The following is a 21,392-nucleotide window of genomic DNA, read 5'->3' as shown; positions in this document are numbered from 1 at the left end:
ATTTTAATAAGTCTTTTGCTTAGCGAGCACTCATTCGATAAATAAAATAATGTGAATTGGATACGACATTTTTGTCGCCTGTGCATAGCAGTGCAAAAACAGTAAAATCCAGCTCAGAGCGCTGTGGATCATAGTTGTTAAATGCTATTGTGGATGCTAAGCTCAATATTTTTAATAATGCTCTGCTCTTCTGTGTTTTGTGAGAGAGAGGAAGGCTGCTGAAGATGTATGCCAGTTATTATTGCATTTGTATTGATGTGTGAGTATGTGAAAGCCATTTACAGTAAATGGGTTTCGATGTGTAATAGTGTGTAAGCGAGCGCCGGCTTTATAAAGGCCTTCCACAATTCGCTGAACTTAGTTGTTCGCTGAGTTTCTCTCAGAATGGTGTGTGCCGTCCATTGTCTGAATTGATTTACGTGCATAAGAATTTGGTATATTTCAATAGGATTAAAAATAATAATGTAATGTAAATCTGTTCATTTTTGTCAGCAATGTAAATATGTTATTAAGCATGTAGAAATCTACAAATAAAAACCATAGTTCGCGGCTTCGTCACAAAGTGGAAGATAAAGCTCTCTCTTGCCCGTCAAGCTTTATTTCAAAGGTGAACATGCACACGATTGCAGTGTGAATTTTGAGAGTGAGAAAGTCCACAAGTGGGTGAACAGAAGGTGTAAGACGTCGCTTGGAATAAAATTGAGCGGGTGCCGCCGAGCGGAACCTAATGACTTTTGAATGCTTTCGATGCACAACAATCGCACATACACCAATATATGTGTAACACAAACATAAGAGAGGAGCAGCTTGGATCGCAATTGAGAGTGCTTTTCTAATACTTGCATTGAGCGCGCAGGCATACTAAAAATTCATAAATAAATCCGATTGGTGTAATGTTATATTGCAGTTGCTCGCTAATTTTGCTTTAATTATATGAAATTTGTACAAAAGGAGATCACATGTATTAGATAATTTGGTTTTATTATTATTAATATGTATTTATATATATTATTGATAATAAATAAAGTATTGTTAAACTGAATGATTTGAATTTAATATGGTGTTTAAGATGTATAATTATTATTTCAGCTCTTCAATAATTTTAATAATAATGCTTAGATAACATGTCTGATATCACAGCTTTATGTTATTTAACAGCCGCTGAGCGAACGAGTTAAAGCAGCTCAAATTAAATGCTCTCTCTCTCTCTCTCTCTCTCTCTGTTCGTTAACAGCGAGCTTAGGTTCCACTCTGTTAGCTAACATAGCAATCTTGTTTAATATATTTAACGCTGCTTCTCACTTCTGTTCGCCTGGTATTTCAGTCCGATTTTCGGGCAAATTCGAGACCAAATCGGATTTACCGAGCGCCGTCTCCCTTACGACTCTTTCGTTTCTAATAGAAAGAAACTTTCTGTCATTGGAGTGAATATGTTTATATTCATTTTTTCTCTTAATTGTAATGTTTTTTTTTATCCAATGTAATTTATAATGAAAATAAAATAAACACGAATATAAATAAAACATTTCCTGTGGGCTTTGTTGGTATTCGAAAAAAATAATAATATTTTAATGCACCGTTCTATCGAACAGAATTCAAGGATTGCTGATCTTGGGCATTATCATTGACAATTTATCTGCCTTGCATATCTACATAATATCTACATAGAAGCGGTAATGCTCAGACAAACTGGAGAAGTAAAAATTGTTGGGAATTAAAATTTCTAAATGAATACAAAAAAGCATATTCTCTATTTTAATTATTTAATTAGTCATCATACTATTGTATATGCACACATATGTATATGTATGTATATGATTATTTCTAAGAATTTCAGAATCTGCCTTCAAGCATTCCTCCACAATATGAGAATTTGAACTTTTACTGATAATATGTTGAGAGCAAATTACAGTTTGCTATAAGTAAACAAGAATTAGTCGTGGATTGAATATAACGAAGTGCGGTTCATAAGCATTTGTTGACCTTCATAAGATGTATATATTGCAAAAGCTATTGTTATCTCTGCTTGCATTGGCATTCCTGCCAGATGTTGCTGTAAGTTCACTGAGGGCTATTTGATCTGTATTGCGTGATTTATAGATAAGTATTACAGAAACCTGCTGACTCGATAAAAATGACCAAGCAATGCAACAGGTTCTGTTTCCGCTTAGTGGAGCCCCTCCTGTTAAAGGTTTACGAAGTTAAATCGAAGGAAAAACAGTTCAACAATGTATCTGATACAATCACCAAGCTTAAATCAACTATCGGGTCTTTGGAAAGCCAACGAGCACTAACTAATGCACATCAAAAACATTGCTTGACCAAAGAGGAGCTATTAGGTGACATTCAAGAGGTCATACTTACTAATAAAGATAAAGAATTATCAGATCTGAAATCAAAAGGTATCGAAAATGTGGCAACAATTAAAGATCTTGAAAATAAAATGGATAAAATGGCAATGGAAATAGAGAGCAAAGATAAAATAGTCGAACAGATAAACGTAGTGCTAAAGAATAAAGATTCTGAAATATTGAAACTAAAAACTGAAAGTGCCATATATGTCGCCAAAATCAAAGAATTCGAAAGTAAAATAAATCAGATCGAATCTATAAATTCAAGCTTCATTGGAAAACAATCAAATGTAAGCGAAATAAAAGTGCCAGGATCGAGTCCTTTCAACGTTTCATGGGATTCAACTCAAGATCTTGAAAATAAAACAGATAAAATCGCAATGGTAATACAGAGCAGAAATAATATAATCGAGCAGGTAAACGTAGAGCAAAAGAATACAGATTCTGCAATATTGAAACTAAAAACTGAAAATGCCATAGATGTTGCCAAAACCAGAGAAATCGAAAGCATTGGAAAACAATCAAATATAGTCGAAATAAAATTGCCTGGATCGAGTCCTTTCAACGTTTCATGTGATTCAACTCTTGTTGATTCCGGCTGGACAGTTATTCAGCGTCGCCAAGATGGCTCTGAAAAGTTCGACAGAACTATGAAGGATTATCAATCTGGCTTTGGTAAACCAACCGGAGAGTTTTTCATGGGTCTTAATAAGATTCACTTATTGACACAGTACAAACAACACGAACTGTATATTTATCTAAAGAATTTTAATAATGAAGTTCGATATGCACGATACAGTGACTTCTTGATCGGCGGTGAAGAGGAGAACTTTAAGCTGAAATCATTGGGAGAGTATTCTGGAGACGCAGGCGACGCAATGGTCCATCATCTAAATATGCAATTCTCAACACTAGATGCGGATCACGATAATTGGGGAACTGGAAACTGTGCAGAATGGTTGCACTCTGGATGGTGGTTCGACAAATGCGGCAAATGGTAACGAAATAAATGGAAACACCCATAGCCAAGAGTAAATGACTTGATTTTCTCCAATTTTCAGTAATTTAAATGGACTTTACAGAGCAGAAAATCACATGTACGAAAAGTGGGGCGTAAATTGGTTTAGCTGGACAAACACTTCACTTAAATTCGTCCAAATGATGATAAGACCAAAAGTAAAGCTATGATAAGACGTATATAATATTATTGAAATTTCGAAAACTAAGCTTACATTGCGATTTTCATAATATTTCTCATGTCTATGCTATCTATCTATCTATCCTAACGATAAAGAATTGTTCTAATGAATACACATTCTTCACATATGTATATACAATATTAACTCACAATATCGATGATTTCGAATATATTGGAATAATACACTCACAATATTTTTGAAAAAAATTGTAAAATCGTTTATTTTACACTTAAGTCATAGAATTGTAGGCACTACACGCCAACTGTGGTTGCAGCTGAGGCTGCATCTACATCTGCTGGTGGCTGATGGCTGATGGTGCATCTGTTGCATGCACACATGCACACACATATACAATGAATCTGCCCCAGCACGAGGCAATTTGTACAATTTTTAGCTGCTGACTGTGGAACGTGGCTGCCCCCAGCAGGGCGAACATTTTGCATTGACATTGGATTTGTTGTAGCAATAGGGTTAAATTCATATCACGAGCAGCAACAACGGTTAGGAGCCATGGAGATTGGGATGCTGGCCGCTGGTATTCTGCAGAGCCTTCGCCACTTCCTCCTGCAAGGTACTGGGTGGATCCGACACAATATCTGTGTGCATCGATAGGTACTTTAATTTGTTCGTAACAGCTAAAAGTCAGAAATAGAAGTTAACAAGGTGTTCGTTTTTCATGTGTTTATAGCAGGATATACTCACCAGGTCGCAGATCTATGAGCGAACAGTGCTGATCCACCCAGAGGAAAGCGGTGCGCCGCAGCTCATCCAAACTGGCGCTGGAAACGGTCGAGGTGTAAGAGGCCAACAAAGGTTCCAGAATGAGACCCAGCTGAAAAGTAAAATGTGTTTTGAATATCAATTCAACAAATTAAGAAATATGTTTGTTACTTCTGCTCATTGCAGCAAAGCAAAGTCAAATTTAAGATTTTATCGAATAGATAAACAACGTAAACGGACTCAGACGGACAAACGAGTAAAGCTTGAATGTGTTTAAAGTAACTTAAGTGATTAAAGTAGCTCCATAAATATACAGTTCAGTTATGAACGTATTCTACATCTTTATATGCATGATGCTCCCTCACTCCCACTTACAATCCAAAACTTCCAATCGTTCATTGTATTGTATCGCACATAGACCTCATATAGCTGACGCACATGCTCCGTGCCCTGGCGTGTCACAGGCGCTCCATTCGCCGGCAGCACCGAGTGCAGATGCCTATATATAGAAAATATTCGAATTAGCCGAGTTAAGTAAACGAGATGTGGGAACTTACATCAGGGAGTTATTTAGTGCATCGCGCTCCATGCGCAACGCTTCGATTTTATCCTTGAGCACATTGCGCTCCTGTCGCAGCTGTTTGATGTGATCGGCGCCCTTCTGCAGCATCGCCGCCTTGCTCAGCTTGGCATTGGGATTCTGCTGCAGTTGCGGGATGAGCGAGTGCAGTGTATCGAAGCCATTCTTGATGTTATAGCGACGCTTCTGCTCGGCATGAATGTGGCCAGCGCGACGTTGCGTATCGCGCGGCTGATACTTCAAGCTGGTCGTCGGCGACAGCGGCGAGTCCTGCGAATCGTGGAACGGCGAGTCCGGCGACAGGCTCAAGTTACTACCCAGACTATTGCCACCCTGGCCACCAAAGCTGAGCATCTTCCCCATGGGCGGACTGTGCAGTGCCGGCGCAGCAATCGACAGCGGCAACGAGGCGGATTTCTTTGGTGAATGTTGTTGCGCTGGCACCGGCACAGACATCGGCGATGTTGCTGCATTGTTCACATATAGCGTTTGCTGCTGTTGCTGCTGCTGCTGGTTGTTGTTGTTGCTGCTGATGTTGCTGTTGCTGCTGATGTTGCTGTTGCTGACTATGGCATTGGCGGAAGAATTCGACTGTTGCGTTTTGCTGGCCACGGCTGCCTGCAAGCGTGTATCTGGATAGAGAAGATAAAAGATATTTCGAAATGTTGCTTTAGAAGAACAGTATATAAATAAATAGATTTTCTTATAGTATGTATATCTAAACTCTCTCATACAAAATTTGTAAATATTGTCTACTTACTTGAGGTCAGCAGCTGGGCGAGTGTGCTGTTGAGCATTGGATCGCTGGTGGCCTGTTGCATCTGCTGTGTGATTAGCAAGTTGCTGCTGCTGCTGTTGCTGCTGCTGCTGGCGAGTCCATTGTTGACTGGTGAGCCACCGCCGGCAGCGACAACCGTATGCTGTTGATGCATCGAATTGCTGCGCACACGCGATTTACCCTTCACATGATACTTGGGCACAATGAACTGTTGCTGTTGTTGCTGCTGCTGCTGCTCGTGGTGAATGGGCTTGGGCAGCGACACATTCAGCGGCAAGCTATTGGAGCGATGCATCTCCTTGGGCAAGAGGGTGGTTTGATTGGGCGTGGCCCAGGAGGCGACGCTTACAGCGGGTTGCTGTTGCAGCAGCAGACTGGAGACAGTTTGCTGTTGCAGCTGCTGCTGCTGCTGTTGTTGTTGCTGCTGCTGCTGCTGCTGCTGCTGCTGTGTGTTGGCTGCCTGTTGCTGGCGCGTCAGCTGCATGTACTGTTGCGGGCTTAGACCCAGGCTCAAAGGCAGCGAGTGTTGCATCTGCAATTGCTGCTGCTGTTGGTCCTGTTGCATGTAGGTTTGCTGTTGCGACTGTTGCTGCTGCTGCTGGGAGACCCGTGGCACGTTCAGAAACGTACCCGTGGATGCGGACTTCTTAAACTGCGGATACGGCTTGTAGCTAATGGAGTTATAGGAGCTGTCGTTCAGCAAAGACATAACATCTGTTTGATGTGGCTCCACCTTGACGCTGAGCTGCTGCTGCTGCTGCTGCTGTGTGGGCAATTGTTGCTGCTGCTGTTGGTGCTGATAACTGTCTGCATAGGTACTTAAGAAACTTTGCGTATTGTAAGCGCTTTGTTGCTGCTGCTGCTGCTGTGTGGGAAAAAGCAAGCGCGGCTGCTGCTGCTGTTGTTGTTGCTGCAACAGTTGCTGTTGCTGTTGCTGCTGCTGCTCTTGGGGTGTCTGAAACGGCTGCAATACAGCACCACCACTCAGGTGCTGTTGCTGCTGCTGCTGTTGTTGTTGCTGTTGCTGCTGCTGCTGCTGCTGCTGCTGCTGTTGATTCTTTTGCTGCTCGGCGAGCATCTGTTGATAGATTGTCGTCTGATGCAGCGTCGGCTGCGCCTTATCATAGTTGTGCGGCTCGCGTCGTATGAGACGCTGCGTATTCTTGGCGATGCGCCCGTTAATGACGCTCTTGCTGGAGAAACTGTCGTTGGGGGAGCAACGACTGCTGCTATCACTGCCGCCGATGGGGCCAAAGTGCTTGCCCGCATGCAGACGCGTCGACTGACTATCGTTCAGCAAATGTTGCTGCTGCGCATCGCTTACAGCCTGCTGACGCGCTGTCACAAACTGTTGCTCGATGTCGCCGTAGGGCATGTTGCCAATGGGCGTGTTCAGCTCCAGCATATTGGCATCCACTTGAGCACTGCCGCCGCCGCTGCTGCTGGCCACCACCTCCATCATGTTGTCGTTGCTGTAGAGCGTGTGCGGAGCACCTACGATCGCCTGCAGGCAATAGTCGTCGTTCTTGAGCATCTCCGCATCAGTGCCCTCCTCGGGCACGGGTGGCAAGCGTGAGCCGGTTGTGGTGAGCAAATCTAAGCAAGAAATTGACTATTAATTATCTCTGTAAACTAATATATAATTGTATGAATTCAATATACCTGACAGGGTAAGATCGATATCATCTAAATTCGGTTGCAATGGCCCCAGACTTGGCTGTATAAAATCCGCAATGCCTGCACCGCGTGCTGAAATTTATGGTATATATGAATAATTATATACATGCCGATATTTAGATTGATTTCATTTAATGCTTACCGATCTCTCTGGAATCTGGAAATGGAAATGGTCCATTTATTGCCGAGAACAATGTGTCCGTTGTCCAGTCCTCTGGCATTAAGTTTCTATCGTTCAGCGGAGACCATTCCAAAAAGTCCAATTCACTTTTCTGTAATGATGAAATTTTAAGAAATAATTTATTGAATATGTATTTAAGATATCTTACATAAGTATATTGCATAGATAAATAAAAGTAATCAAATTTAGATAGTATTATAAATGCAAAAATAATAAATTATTATTATTATAAAAAAAATTATGGATTTATTTGATTTTTAATATAGCAATATTTTAATTTAATTTTATTTTAATTTTCGAATTAATTGCAATCAAAAACTGGTATCTTCTATGTAAATTTCAGGGTGAAATTAAAATGTTTTTAAGTTAAATGAAATTGGTATCGATGGTATTAGCATACCATGCGCAATTTGCTCAAACAACTATAATTAAACACCAAGAAGATAAAGTTTTTCTGCCGCGGAAATTCCCATTCAACTCAAAATTTAAATAAAATTTTATTTATGCAACTATTTTTCAAAATTTCGATTCAGTTAACGAATTATAGTTCGAGAAGCAACGCGTGTGTGAAAATCAAAATGCGTCTCTTGAAGTTCTTGCATTATCAGCGCTACTTGGGTTTAAACGACTTGGACTACTCCAAGGCCTCGGGGCATTATATACTAAAAGGCAGCTGCGTATCTTATATGCTGCATTCACTTGTGCAAGCCATTTTGATCGCTTGCATTTTGGCCACGTTTATGCAATGGTCGGTTAATTATCAGGCAACTGATTCGCGATCTGGCGACAATTTCGATCATTTGGTCATCTTGGCTGCATCGTTTACCCAATTGATTTCCAACGCGTGGATGCGTTTGCATCAGCAGATGCAGCTGAAGCTGCTTAACATATTGAGCCGTGTGGCCACATCTCTGCAAGCTGTTGAATTGGAAAAGATACGCGCCCGTTGGCTCTACTATTTTTGGCTCGCAATTTGCCTGTACTACGCCTTGGATATTGTGTTTTTCGTAGTATTCGATATGGACATGAAGCGAGATCATTTAACCTTTCTACTTGGCTTCTATGTACGCCTCGTCTGTGCGAATTTCATCATCATCTGCTACAGCTCGCTGGTGTGTCTAGTGAAGCATCTGTTCCGTGCGCAAGCAGCCCAACTGCAACGGCAACTGCGCAATGAGCGAATCTGCCTGCGGCACATAGCCAACAATTTGAGGCTGAATGATGAGTTAATGCTCCTATGTCAGGATGAGTTGGTGAATGTCTTTGGCGGCGCTCTGGTTCTGCCCTATCTATATGGCACGCTCGATGCCACCGAGGTATGCTATCTGGCTCTGCCCATGGATGGTTTCTCCTACATGGAAATGTTGCTGCTCCTCCGGTGGATGATACCAATTTGCATATTCCTAAGCATGCCAATGATAATCAACGATTTGGCTGATGAGGTAAGACTATTTACGATAGGATTATTTACGCAATGTCACGACAAAATAGAGTGACGATAGTGACAGCATGTAAAATATGTGGGATATAACTGACTAGGAAATACTTTAGCTTTAATTGCAAATAAGGATGAGTTTTTTGGATATTATTTTATTTATATTAAGCCGTCATTCTTGTGTGCCACTCTAATTTTTTAATTATCTGCTGAATGTAAAATCCTTAACAATAAAAGTCAAAAAATGGGAGGAATACTAAAACATATTTCAATTATAAGAGCTACTCTTAGACCATTGCGTTCATACCCTTAAATATCCAAATAGAGATAAACTAAGATAAAGGCCTTCAATTAGAATTATGTTTTATGCAAATAATGAAATGTCGTACGCATTTTGGTACACACAACTCTGTTCAAATAAGAGCCCTAAGCACTTCAATTAAGTTGCTGCCTTAGCGATTTCGTAATATTCCCATTTAGACAATTCCCTGAACTCAAAGAGCATTTAGTTGGACAACCTAACGCACGATACGCGCCAGTTTTTCGGTACAGTATGTCAAAGTCGAAGCGAAGTGGAAAACTTTTTCCATTTCTACATTATCAACGTTTCATGGGGCTCACGGATATTGATTACTGCAGTAGTATGGAGTGTTATGTGATCAACGGAAACTGGTGTTCCTATGGCATACAGCTAGGCATACAAGTGGTTTTTGTTGCGTGTTTTTACGGCGCGGTTTCAGGAAGATATGTGAATTTGCCTTCCGAGTCGGGCAATGATTTTCATCATATCTATATACTAACGGCTCCGATTACCCAGATATTAGTCAATATTTGGTTACGTGTCAAACAGGAGTCGCAGTTGATCATCCTCAACCGGTTAACTGATTGGTCCAGAGACTTTGGAGTAATTACTACTGAATTAAATCGCCCTAAATGGCTCTACCGCATCTGGATGGGCATTTCCGTTCTCTATGCTTGTGATATTGTTTTCGCACGTTTCTATTTTAATGTCAATCAAAGTTTCGGCTACTACCTCGCCATGTCGGGCTACATTGTGCTCCTCGTGCGCACCAACTACATCATTGTGTGCTATACAGCCTTGGTCAATCTGATAATGACGCTGCTGGAGAAACAGGCCAATCAGCTTCAGTCTGAATTTACGATTATCGTGGACAGACTAGCGGAGAATTTGCGCTTTCATGATAAGCTATTCCTCCTTTGCCATGAACAGATGGTTGAAGTTTATGGCGGCTCTTTGGTACTCCTGTTTCTGTATACCGTACTCGACGCTATATGTACGTGCTATTTAGCCTCATTGGAGGAACGGTTTTCTTTTGTGGAAGTCCTCTTTGTGCTCTGCTGGATAGTGCCGATATTTATGTCTCTTATCATACCATTAACAGCCAACAATCTGACTAAGCAGGTGAGTGAACTTTAGGCTATAGATTTATTTATATTCTAGCAGTAATTTGAAGTTTGCAGCCTCTACCTGTATCTATATCTGTATCTTTATCTGAAACTGTATCTGTGTATCTGTATCGGTGTATCTCTATCTGTGTATCTGTATCTGTATCTGTATCAATTTATTTTTCGCTCCTTTTATTTGAGTTTCGTCCTACTCAGTCTGAAATGTCCCGCTTAAACATATAACAACTTATTCGCCCACAGATTATCTTGCATTTCAATTAACTATATTAACGCTAAAAAGGTATTTCGCTCAGTTATCCATTCGACTTCTAGACACGCGCTTGTGCTCTTCTCCAATTAGAATGTTTGTCCAGCCAAAGCAGAGAAAGCTCTTGACTTTTATTCTCTATCAACGATATTTGGGATTAACCGATATGGACTACACTAACATTACGAATTTCTATGTGATCAATGGAAATTTATGCTCTTATAGCTTGCAGTTCTTGATTTTAACCTTTCTAATCTACGGTACTTATTGTATGTTGGATACAGATAGCAGTGCATACTTGGACATGCGATCGCGAGTTGCTAATGAATTCTTTTATGTGGTCCAACTGGCTGCTCCCATTGTTCAGATCTTTGTGCAAATCTGGATTCGATGTCAGCAATATGCGCTACGCGATCTACTCGAAATGCTGAATGACTTGGCCAGTGAATTAAAGGTTAACACATTGGATCTATGTTTGCCACGTTGGCTTTTTCGCCTCTGGATTTGCATTAACTTTTACTATGCAGGCTGTATAATATCAGCTTCAATTTCCAATTGTATTAGCTTCGGATATGTAGTCGGTGCTATCGCATTCCACGTGCATATAACCCGCACCAACTATATCATCACGCTGTACACCTCATTACTGTACGTCACGTTGGTCCTATTGAAGGAGCAGGCAAATCAATTGTATATTATAGAGAATGGAATTATTATGTCTATGAGGCAATTGTCCAACAATTTGTCCATTCACGATAAGCTGCTATTGCTATGCCACGAACAAATGGTTCAAGTATTTGGCGGTATCTTTGTATTTATTACATTATACTTTCTACTGGACTCCACCTGCAATGGTTATATATCTGCGTTGGAGGGGCGTTTCTCAGGAGGGGAAGTAGTATTTTTATTAAGTTGGATTTTGCCAATAAGTTTTTACCTAACTATGCCGTTGTTACTTAACAGCCTGGCCAAACAGGTGAGTGATATGTCTAATGCTCTGCCATACAACTACACAAAACTTTGAATGTTTGGCTGGGTTTACTATGGTCTAAGAGTCTAATTGGATCATTTAATAAGTGCTGATTGCAGCTAATATATAGAATTCCTTGTCTAAGTTAAATGAGAATTGGGGTTTGGTGTATTTGAAAGCAATGGGGAGATTCTATAGTATTGTTCTATATAGTTCTATAGTTCTGAGTTTTATCGATATCGAATTTCTTGATAATACAATAGGAATAGGACAGTTAAGGCTGTAAGTCAGCCTGGCTAGGCGTCTGTACTTTATATACTCTACTCAAAATCGGCAAAACAAAACCCATTTAAACTACATTCATATATACTAAATACACGATATAGAATTATTGCATTTGTAGGTTTCTGGTTCCTTCATACTCGGGTACATCCAATTAGTTATCTTTAGTTGCTTCCTACCATTTTCAATATTCCTAGCCATGCCACTGATTATCAGTAAGCTGACTAAACACTTAAGTTATTAGCTGCAGTTTCAAATTTTTTTTTTAATATTTTAATTAGTATAATAACCATTAAATGAAATGAAAGATCACGAAAGATATATGTACGAGTATATACTTCAGTAGTCGTCGCAACGTTTGGTCAAGCGCAAGTGCTTTGAAAATGTTCTCAAAACCGAAGCAGCGTAAACTTTTAAGCTTTATACACTATCAGCGTTATTTGGGATTGAATGACATAGAATATTCGAAGCAGTCTCATGGATATTCAATTAGTTCCGATTGGTCCTCTTATGCAAGTCTACTTCTGATTCTGGCTGTAGTATGCTCCACTCTTTATGGAACTCTGAGCGGAGTGTGTGTTTCTAACGATGAGATGATTTCCAGTCCAGTTCAATTATATTATCATCTATATATGGTTACGGCACCAATTTTACAAATAATATTCTCCATTTTACTACGCATACGGCAACAAAGTCAGGTGCAGCTACTGCAGAGAATGTCTTTGTGGAGTCAACGCCTGCTTTTGGATACACCAAAATTTTCCTACCCCCGTTGGCTTTTTCGCCTGTGGCTTGGCACCAGCTCTATCTATTCTATACACATGACTATTTTTACCGCGCTCTTCTGGCACACTTGTCCACGGATGGAGCTTATACTCTATTATATCTGCTCAATGCTGGACATCGTGCGCACGTTTTTCGTCATCATTTGCTATACCTCCTTGACGAGTGTTATGTGTAGCCTGTTGCAAGCACACGCTGAACAACTGATTCGAGATCAATCTGTGGGACTATCCCCAGAGCAACTGGCTAGCCATTTGAGCATTCGTGATGAACTCTTGCTGTTATGTCACGAAGAGCTTGTTGAGGTCTTCGGCATCGCCATGTTGTTGAGTCTCCTTCACCTATGTCAGAATTGCATATATGTCGGCTATATGGCTACATTGGAAAGTCGCTTCTCATATGTGGAAGTTTTGGTCATAATTTATTGCATGACACTAAATATATTCTATATATACCTGCCGTTGACAATTAATCATGTGACCAATCAGGTGAGTTTAACAGTTAACAGTTAATTTAACAGTTAATTATATATTTTTAACTACGACTCATATTCGAGCTATCTTTGACATTAAGGCAAATTAGAAAATCACAGTTTGGGATATTATATATCATATATATATTAAAGTTTCTTCTTATTACTAGACTGCAAAATGTAAGAAAAATTAAATTATAATATAGTTCGATAAAAGTTTTTTTAGTTTCCAGAAAATAAAGAAAAACTTTATTAATTTTATAAATTCATATCTTCTTGGTTAGGCCGTACTCGGATTAACAGCAAATGTTATAATACGAAATCAGAAAAGACACATTTTTGTTTGGCTAGAGTTTATTATTTTTAATCATTGTTGATTAAATTATCCGGATATCCTAACATACAGAAATGTATTCATTAATTGCAGTTAAAGGGTATATTTTATTTCGAGTCCTTTGAATTAAAGTTCCATCAGATAATAAACAGTCGTTACGATAGACAAATTGAAGTCAATAATAATGCCACAGCCTGAAAATAATACCACTAATTGGAATTGAAAGATGAAACTATAGATATAATTTCCCTTCGCTTCATATAAACATTTCACTGCCCTCAGTTATTGCCCAAGCCCCTACTAGGACGCAAGTGTGTTGAAAATGCTCAAAAAGCCGAGGGATCGCAAGCTGCTAAGTTTTCTCAGTTACCAACGTTACTTGGGATTGAATGATATAGACTACTCGAGGCAATTGCAAAGCTATATAGTGCACTTCGATTGCTGTTCTGGCTTGAGTCAGCTCGTGGTGCTGCTCATTGTGTTTGGCTCTCTGCATGGAGTTCTGACAGGAGAATGTGTTTACAATGCGGAAATGATTTCGAAGCCAGTCAAAGCGTTCTACTATCTCCATCTGTCGATGCCACCCATCATACAGATATTGCTTAATCTGTGCCTACGATTCCGGCAGCAGCGACAACAGCTGCTTTTGCAGCGAATGTCCCGGCTGAGCCAACGCTTACATCTGAACACCGAGTCATTGCCTTGCCCTCGTTGGCTGTATCGCCTTTGCCTGGTCAGCTGCACTTTCTATATTCTTCATCTGATGATGTTTGCTGTGATATATAATGACTATTGTCATGCGATCTACAAGGTTTCCTATTACATTTGCTTTTTCTTGCATATTATAAGGAAGAATTTCATTCTTACTTGCTACACATCCCTGGTGAATGTTGTCTCAAATCTGTTGCAAGCACAGGCGGCACAGTTAAGCCGAGCAATACCCGACATCCATCCAGATGAATTGGCACTCTATCTGCAAACTCACGATGAAATAGTGCTGCTCTGCCACGAGGAGCTCGTTCAGGTCTTTGGCATCGCTCTGCTCGCCTGTTTTATATTTCTCTGTCAGAATTCCATATTTGTGGCCTATCTAGCAACGCTGGAGAGTCGCTTCACTCTACTAAATGTTCTGGGCATATTATCCTGGATGGCATTTAATACTATATATATGTACATGCCGTTGAAAATCAATAACTTGGCTTACGAGGTGAGTATTGAAATATATTTATTTGTGCGCAATGAAACGGTATTCAGATTCATAAACTTGTATGTATATGAATATATGTATACCTCTATAATACCTTTATGAAATACAAGATATGATCTCTCATGTACTCGTCAAGTGCATTATTATAATTAAAATATTAATTTTACTTTTGTACCTCAATCGTATATCAAGTTTCTCTCGATATCAATGTTGTATCCATCTCTTGGATATAGTGAGTTCTATACTCTCTAACTCTATGCCACATTCAGTATATATCGCACAGCTTGTGGCGCAGTACACAAAAGTCATGCAATCCCAGGAGTTGTTCGCATTTTTACACTATCAGCGATATTTGGGTCTCAGTGATATCGATTATTCGAGCTGCATGCAGCGTTATGTTTTGCATGCCACATGCTGCTCACGGTTTGCCCAGCTATTGGTGCTGTGCATCATGATTTGTGCACTGCTGGAAGATTTTCTGGGCAACCGTGTGGATTACGTGAGCATGGAGTCGACTGTGGGCAGTGCCGTCTATCAGATTCTTCTCCTCGCCTCACCGCTCACTGAGTTGCTATTGCACATTTGGCTGCACAGCCAGCAGCACTTGCAACAGGATCTACTGAATCGCCTCATGGACTTGGCTCGTCGTTTGCACCTGGACACTCACGCATTCAGTTCGCTGCGTTGGCTGTATCGCATTTGGCTTGCCATCAGTGTGATATACGTATGCCATATTCTTCAATATACGATTGCCACCTGGGAGCAGAATAACGGATTCCAGCAGCTGCTCGGTCTAATCTGCATATGCATGCACAACATTCGCATTAAATACGTCATCACATACTACACAGCCTTGGTTTACGTAGTAATGATTCTGCTCCAGGCCCAAGCGCATCAATTGCACATGGGTGATCGAATTCCCCTGCTCGAAATAGCAAGTAATTTGTGCATTCACGATGAACTACTCCTGCTCTGCCACGAAGAGTTGCTGAATGTCTTTGGTGTGGCGTTGATATTTCCCTTTCTGTACTTTGTGCTGGATGCCACCTGCATATGCTACATAGGCACATTCGTGGATCGCTTCTCACACAAAGAAGTTCTGTTAGTGCTTAGCTGGCTAACGCCCATATTCTTCTACATGACTTTGCCTTTGGTCGTTAACAATGTGGCCAATCAGGTGAGTTAACAGATAACATTTGTGAGTAGAGAACTAATATACTCTTTGCCCTTCGCAAACGTGTTGAAACACTTTTATATATATTTCAAATATTCCATTAAAGTTGAATCAAAGCCCCACTATTTATGATACACAACTAAAGTGCTATAGCTATAAGCAAACCCACATGAAAACTAAGCAAAGGCCTATGAAAACACAAACAGGAAATTGTTTGTCAACAAATGATTTTCGTCGATATAAATACACCACGAAGGGATTATATTGAAATTAGTTTCTGTCGAGTGCTGAGTGAATTGCAATCATTATCATGAGAAAGCGTAGGCCAATGGAGCTATATCCGTACTATAGCATCTGCCGGTATCTGGGCATCCTTTGCATAGAGTACGATTCTCGGATGGATCGTTTTCGATTGCGTCGCAGCGTCATTTTCTATTTGATCCATCTGGTAGTGCAGATCTATTTGATCAGCTGTATGGTGATCCTGGTGTGCTTTTGGACCTTTCACTTTAATTACGAAATGACCGCCACGGGGAATCACTATGAGCGCCTGGTGCTCCTCTCGGCCATGATCATACAATTCGTGCAGAATGCCTGGCTTTTCCTGCTGCAGAAGCTGCAAATTCACGTTGTGCGACAAGTGGAGCTATATAAGAGGAAATATTTGACGGGCCTACGACTGAAGCTGCCCCAGCGTCTGTTTGTCGTTCTGGTCTTCTCCAATATCATCTACTTTAGCCACTTTCTGAATGCCTGCATTACCGACTGGCTGGGCCACATATCCGTTTTGTTCCGAATCAGCACAATTGGGTTTTTCTTGCGCGCCCTGACGAGCAGCTTCATTCAGGGCACCTACATCTCTCTCATTCATGTCATTCGGCATTTGCTGCAGTGCAATCAGGCGCAGTTAACCGTTGTGGTCCATCAGCTGCAGCAGCCCAAGCGCAGCTGTGGCGATGTTCTGCGCCTGCGCGCCTGCCTCGATACGCACGACCGTCTGCTCATCCTCTGCACGGATGAGGTCAGCATCGTCTATGGCTTCAGCATTTGGCTCTGCTTGCTCTTCTCCTCACTGGACTCCACGAGCATATTGTACATCACAATGGTCACCGACACGGGCAAATCAGTGTACGAAAACATTTTAAGGTCGACTATTTGGCTCTTGCCCACAATAATGACAGCGGCAACAGCTCTAATGAGCGACACGGTTCATGTGCAGGTAAACTACGTGTGTGTTTTAGTAAATTCTATCAGGCACTATTTGTTATGTTTTTAAATTGTAAATACTAGATTTAAATAGATCATTTATTTGTACTAAATATAATTTTTAGTATTTTAAAATAACTTTTTTTTGCGAATACTTTTAGCAATTGCATTCTGAGTAATATATTTTATTTCCAAATTATTGTCACCAAAAATAACTATCTTATAGAACTCGCAAATGTGAAATTAAAAAAAAAATAAATAAAATAAATATTAGGTAGACTTTTAAATTATCAAAAACTAATTTTTAGATTTTACCTTACACTGATTATAAATTTAAATTTATTTTTAAATTATAAATAACTCTTATCCACACAAATTCATGTGAATTTGATTCGATTCAAGTTTACCTTTTCTATCCTGTATAACAACTTCCTTTTTAAAGTATTTTCCCTTATAAATATTATAAATCCAATTCGCTTAATGTCCTGCCTGCCTGCCACCCTTGGACTATGTTTGTTTATCTATAGGCCCCTTGGGTGCAGTCAGGTTAAACACTAAGCGCTAATGAAATGTAAACATCAATTGATTTGATTGTTAGCTCACATTTGTTGGTCATATAATATACATATTAAAAAAAAAACATCCCCTGGCTAGTCCTTCTCAACAAGTTGATTGATCTAACGCCACGAGCAGGACACTTCGACATCCTTTTGCGTCAGTTGCACCTGTTCCGTCATGTTTTCCGGTGACGAGCTGCGCGTCTATTTAATTAGCCTAAAGTGTATCGGTTTACTCTATGTAACGCACGATGTTAGCCAACCGTATCGGATTTATGCCAGCGATTTGGATCACACTTTAACAGTAGTCGGCCTAACGCTTCTCCAGCTCTTCATATGGGTTGCCTTCGCGCAGCTTTTGCGAATGCCTGAAACGTTTACGTTGCCCCAATACACAGCCGTGGGCAATACGTATTTCGTAATTAACTTTGGTGTCATTTGCATAGTTATATCGCTAATATATCTCGGATTCTATGCGAGTCGCCAGCGCCTATTGGCCGTCCTCGCCTTTGTTCTCTATCACAATCACAGGGATCTCAGGAATTGTCATGCCAAACGTTTCCTTAAATTGTACTACATGTATGTGGGTCTAACGGTTATTTGTGCGATTACCTATACGGGGGCATTTCGATTCGCCAACCTGCGCATCGTCCCCAGCATTCTGCTAAGTTTCATCCATACCTATAGCTTTCTGCTGATAGGGCTTATCATAATTCTATATAGCTGCCTTACACAAATCTTGGCTGCCCTTTTGCACCTTTATAATCGCGAATTGCTGGCAGCAATAACAGCCGTAGCCACACCAGGAGTAACAAGAACAGCAACAACTACAATCAATCGTCTATATAAACGTAATCAGATGCTCATCGTTTGCCACGAGCAGCTGAACTCTGTGTTTGGTCCATTTCTGGCGCTAATTACGGCTTTGTGTTTAATGTCGGCGCCAATCGCTCCGTTTTTCTTGATCACGATTGTCTTTAAGATGGATGTTAAGCAAATTGGCCTGCTCAACATTTTCAAGGCATTGTACACATGCCTCTTGTGGAACATACCCTGGGCAGCCGGGCTGATAATGGTCTTTCGACAAGATATCGTGCGGCAAGAGGTAAGAAGCGAGAGAGAAGCAGTGCGAAGCGAAGCAGGAAATTTAAAATACAAATACTGCCAAAATATTACTGCAAATGTATTTATTCCAAAAAAAAGTAAAAAGATTTTAGCCTAAACCGGAATCTCTGAGTCTGACTCTCGTCTAGACATTGATATTAAAACCCAAAATGTTTGCGTAATTAATCTAAAGCCAAATAGCATATCAATTTAAAGCATACTTATGCTTAACCAAATTCCAATACAAATATACATATATAATAAACTCGGGCAATAAACCAGTTACTCTTAAATATGCAATTTTTTAGACAAATAAAATTGATATTCCTAAAGAGTTAAACAGCATCTGTGCATATAACTGAGCTCAAGAGATTGTATATTTAATTAGAGCCGGTTTATCATTAGGTAGCTAATTTTGGATCAGTTTTTATAAAACATTTTTCCGACTCTTAGAAACTGATAAATAATGTAATATCAAAACATAGTCGGAATATTTTGAGGATTGTAATGAAATGCTATATATCGACAGAGATATAATAACTCTCTCCGACTCTGAATAGAATAATAGACAAGTTTTAGACGGATTCGTCCTCAATCATTCAGCATTGGCTCATATCCAACACTAATGTAGGTCAGTTCCTAAACCCAGAGCCAATTGATTTCCAAAGTTCATTTGGCTACCCCAACAATTTAGACTAAACCAACTTGTTGACTCGGCTAATTAGGGGCCTGAGTGATTAATCAATAGCTAATATCTAATTTCTAAATCAAATATATTTTGTTGGTGCACTTAGTAAATTGGGTAGCTACCTCTGCCTGCTGGTTAGTCTGTGACAGCATGTCTGGCAGTCGCAACGTGCGCTTATACTTGTGTGTCCTGTACAGGCTGGGCATGCTGTGCGCCCGGTTCGATGATCGCGAATGCCTGCTACAGTCAACGGCCGGCAGTGAGCGCTATGCGCTGTTCCACATGCTGATCGTGCTGATCGCGGCACTCGCTAGCTTCATCTACGTCTGCCTGCGGCCTCAAGAGCTCTACATGGGCATTTACAACGATACGGGCAACTACTATGAACTAATCAATATACGCAGCTTTTGCATAGGTCTCTGTCTGCTCCATCTATGCCTCTATATGCGACGTCAGCGTCACATCGAGTTGGTATCGAGACTACTTCGCCTGCATCGCCTGTGCACCGATGCGGCCATGGAACGTTACTTTCGGCGCAACTTCAATGTCTACGTAGCTCTGGCCGTGCTCTGCTTGGTGAACTACCTGAATGGCTATGCCCGGGCGGGCCTATCCAGAATTCCCACTCTACTCTACATTGTTGTGTATTTGTATAGCTTCTCGGCCATGTGCCTGTTGCTGGTGTTCTTTGTCTGCTTGCAGCATATTGTGGCAGCGGGCTTGGCTAAATTTAACAGTCAGCTAGTGGAGAATATCTCCGTGTCGAACTGCAAGCATTTGCTCTACAAAAGACACCGTCTCTTGGATATTGTTGCCGTGGAGCTAATCGCATGCTTCGGAGTCTTAGTGCTGCCCATTGTGCCACTCGTCCTATTTCTGGCCCCCTCGGGTCCACTATTTCTGATTAGTACCGTTATGGAGGGCAAACTAAAACAACCTTTCGAGTACATCAGGTATTGCATAACTTCCTGTCTGTGGAATATTCCATGGCTGGCTATGATAACATTTATGTTGCGGTCGAATGTAATCACAACTGAAGTGAGTGAGTTGATTAATCAAAATATCTTACCTAACTGACTGATCAAGACTTTTGTAAAAATTGTAATGGAGAAGGAATGTAATACTATGTATCTCATTTTTCAATTTCATATATACTTTTATGCTTCAAGTTAAACTTAATTACAATAATGTCATAGTTCTTAAGGATCCTTCACGGAATTTCAGAGCTTGCTTTATTTTAGCTCTTCTTTCAATTAAATTTTTACTACTTTATACGTCAGTAAATATAAATAGAACTGAAAGTATTCATAGATTATTGATAGATTGTATTCAGTAACATAAATCATATATTTATGATCTAGCTAGTAGAGTGCAGCTCAATCGGAAATCTCATTTCTATCTCCATCCCGCTCTCTTATAGGCCAATAAAACAGCTAAAATCCTTGCAAAAATACCTAGAACTGGCTCTGGACTGGACAAAATGGTCAGTATATATTTAGAAATGTATATATTTCAATATTTGCTAGTACAAATTACTATAAACAACCAACTTTTTATGTAGGTTGAAAAATTCCTGCTCAAAAATCTACGCCAGCAGCCTATACTCACAGCCTATGGATTTTTTGCACTCGATAAGAGCACACTCTTTAAGGTGGGTATAACAGCTAGAGCAATCTGATTTATATCTATACTATATATCCATCATATTTCACAGCTCTTTACAGCCATATTTACATATATGGTCATATTGGTGCAGTTTAAGGAAATGGAAAACTCAACCAAGTCTTTGCAAAAATCATAATTTGCAATCCAAAATAATCTTAATATATAATAAAATGTTATTTTTTTGGGACTTACCGAATCATAAGTCAAGCAGCCAGTTGCTTTTGATTTATAATTTTTGCGCCATTTTCTATATTCGGCTTTGATAACAGCTGCATGACGTTTCCAATATTTTCCCTCAAGCACAACGGTCTGTGAAAAAAAAAAAAAAAACATAAATAATTTTCATCATACATA

The 21,392-nt window shown here is 40.1% G+C and overlaps 6 protein-coding genes across 12 annotated transcripts in view; 5 read left to right on the top strand and 1 right to left on the bottom strand.

The window, feature by feature from the left end:
- The first annotated feature begins 1,943 nt into the window (after nt 1-1,943).
- On the top strand, nt 1,944-3,703 carry LOC108658086 (uncharacterized). 2 transcript variants are annotated; one of them, XM_018110740.3, is made up of 3 exons: nt 1,944-2,055; nt 2,114-3,348; nt 3,413-3,703. In XM_018110740.3, exons 1-3 carry the CDS (start codon nt 1,993-1,995, stop codon nt 3,537-3,539), a joined length of 1,425 nt encoding a protein of 474 aa, XP_017966229.3. In that variant the 5' UTR covers nt 1,944-1,992; the 3' UTR covers nt 3,540-3,703. The 2 variants fall into 2 exon arrangements, with proteins under 2 accessions (XP_017966229.3, XP_089114663.1); XM_089258537.1 differs by lacking the exon at nt 3,413-3,703 and having other exon boundaries at nt 2,114-3,387.
- Nucleotides 3,704-3,743: 40 nt separating this feature from the next.
- Nucleotides 3,744-21,392, bottom strand: part of Mondo (MLX interacting protein mondo) — a 29,972-nt gene continuing 12,323 nt past the window's right edge. For all 3 annotated transcript variants that reach the window (XM_030387769.2, XM_089256995.1, XM_030387774.2), the window contains 8 exons: nt 21,231-21,347; nt 7,448-7,577; nt 7,291-7,377; nt 5,611-7,224; nt 4,828-5,482; nt 4,646-4,769; nt 4,253-4,382; nt 3,744-4,185 (listed from right to left, as the gene is read on the bottom strand). In XM_030387769.2, the coding sequence (XP_030243629.2) occupies nt 4,052-4,185; nt 4,253-4,382; nt 4,646-4,769; nt 4,828-5,482; nt 5,611-7,224; nt 7,291-7,377; nt 7,448-7,577; nt 21,231-21,347 (2,991 nt within the window). In that variant the 3' untranslated portion in view covers nt 3,744-4,051. The remainder of the gene's footprint in view (nt 4,186-4,252; nt 4,383-4,645; nt 4,770-4,827; nt 5,483-5,610; nt 7,225-7,290; nt 7,378-7,447; nt 7,578-21,230; nt 21,348-21,392) is intronic.
- On the top strand, nt 8,062-8,982 carry LOC149091706 (gustatory and pheromone receptor 39a-like). The gene has a single exon (XM_089256993.1). The coding sequence runs from the start codon at nt 8,065-8,067 to the stop codon at nt 8,980-8,982; it is 918 nt and encodes a 305-aa protein (XP_089113119.1). The 5' UTR covers nt 8,062-8,064.
- LOC115563990 (Gustatory receptor 39a) lies at nt 9,334-21,231 on the top strand. 4 transcript variants are annotated; one of them, XM_089256997.1, is made up of 4 exons: nt 9,334-10,344; nt 20,794-20,856; nt 20,935-21,024; nt 21,088-21,231. In XM_089256997.1, exons 1-4 carry the CDS (start codon nt 9,475-9,477, stop codon nt 21,172-21,174), a joined length of 1,110 nt encoding a protein of 369 aa, XP_089113123.1. In that variant the 5' UTR covers nt 9,334-9,474; the 3' UTR covers nt 21,175-21,231. The 4 variants fall into 4 exon arrangements, with proteins under 4 accessions (XP_089113123.1, XP_089113122.1, XP_030243645.1 ...); XM_089256996.1 differs by lacking the exon at nt 9,334-10,344 and adding an exon at nt 13,737-14,644; XM_030387785.2 differs by lacking the exon at nt 9,334-10,344 and adding an exon at nt 17,714-18,686.
- LOC149091705 (gustatory and pheromone receptor 39a-like) lies at nt 14,901-15,830 on the top strand. Its single transcript, XM_089256992.1, has one exon. The coding sequence runs from the start codon at nt 14,901-14,903 to the stop codon at nt 15,828-15,830; it is 930 nt and encodes a 309-aa protein (XP_089113118.1).
- On the top strand, nt 16,116-17,114 carry LOC149091704 (gustatory and pheromone receptor 39a-like). The gene is made up of 2 exons (XM_089256991.1): nt 16,116-17,037; nt 17,109-17,114. Exons 1-2 carry the CDS (start codon nt 16,129-16,131, stop codon nt 17,112-17,114), a joined length of 915 nt encoding a protein of 304 aa, XP_089113117.1. The 5' UTR covers nt 16,116-16,128.

Source organism: Drosophila navojoa, chromosome 3 (genome assembly GCF_054131105.1).
Source record: "Drosophila navojoa isolate 15081-1374.11 chromosome 3, UAZ_NAV_1.0, whole genome shotgun sequence".
Lineage (NCBI taxonomy): Eukaryota > Metazoa > Arthropoda > Insecta > Diptera > Drosophilidae > Drosophila > Drosophila navojoa.
This window is presented reverse-complemented; position numbering and strand designations above follow the sequence as displayed.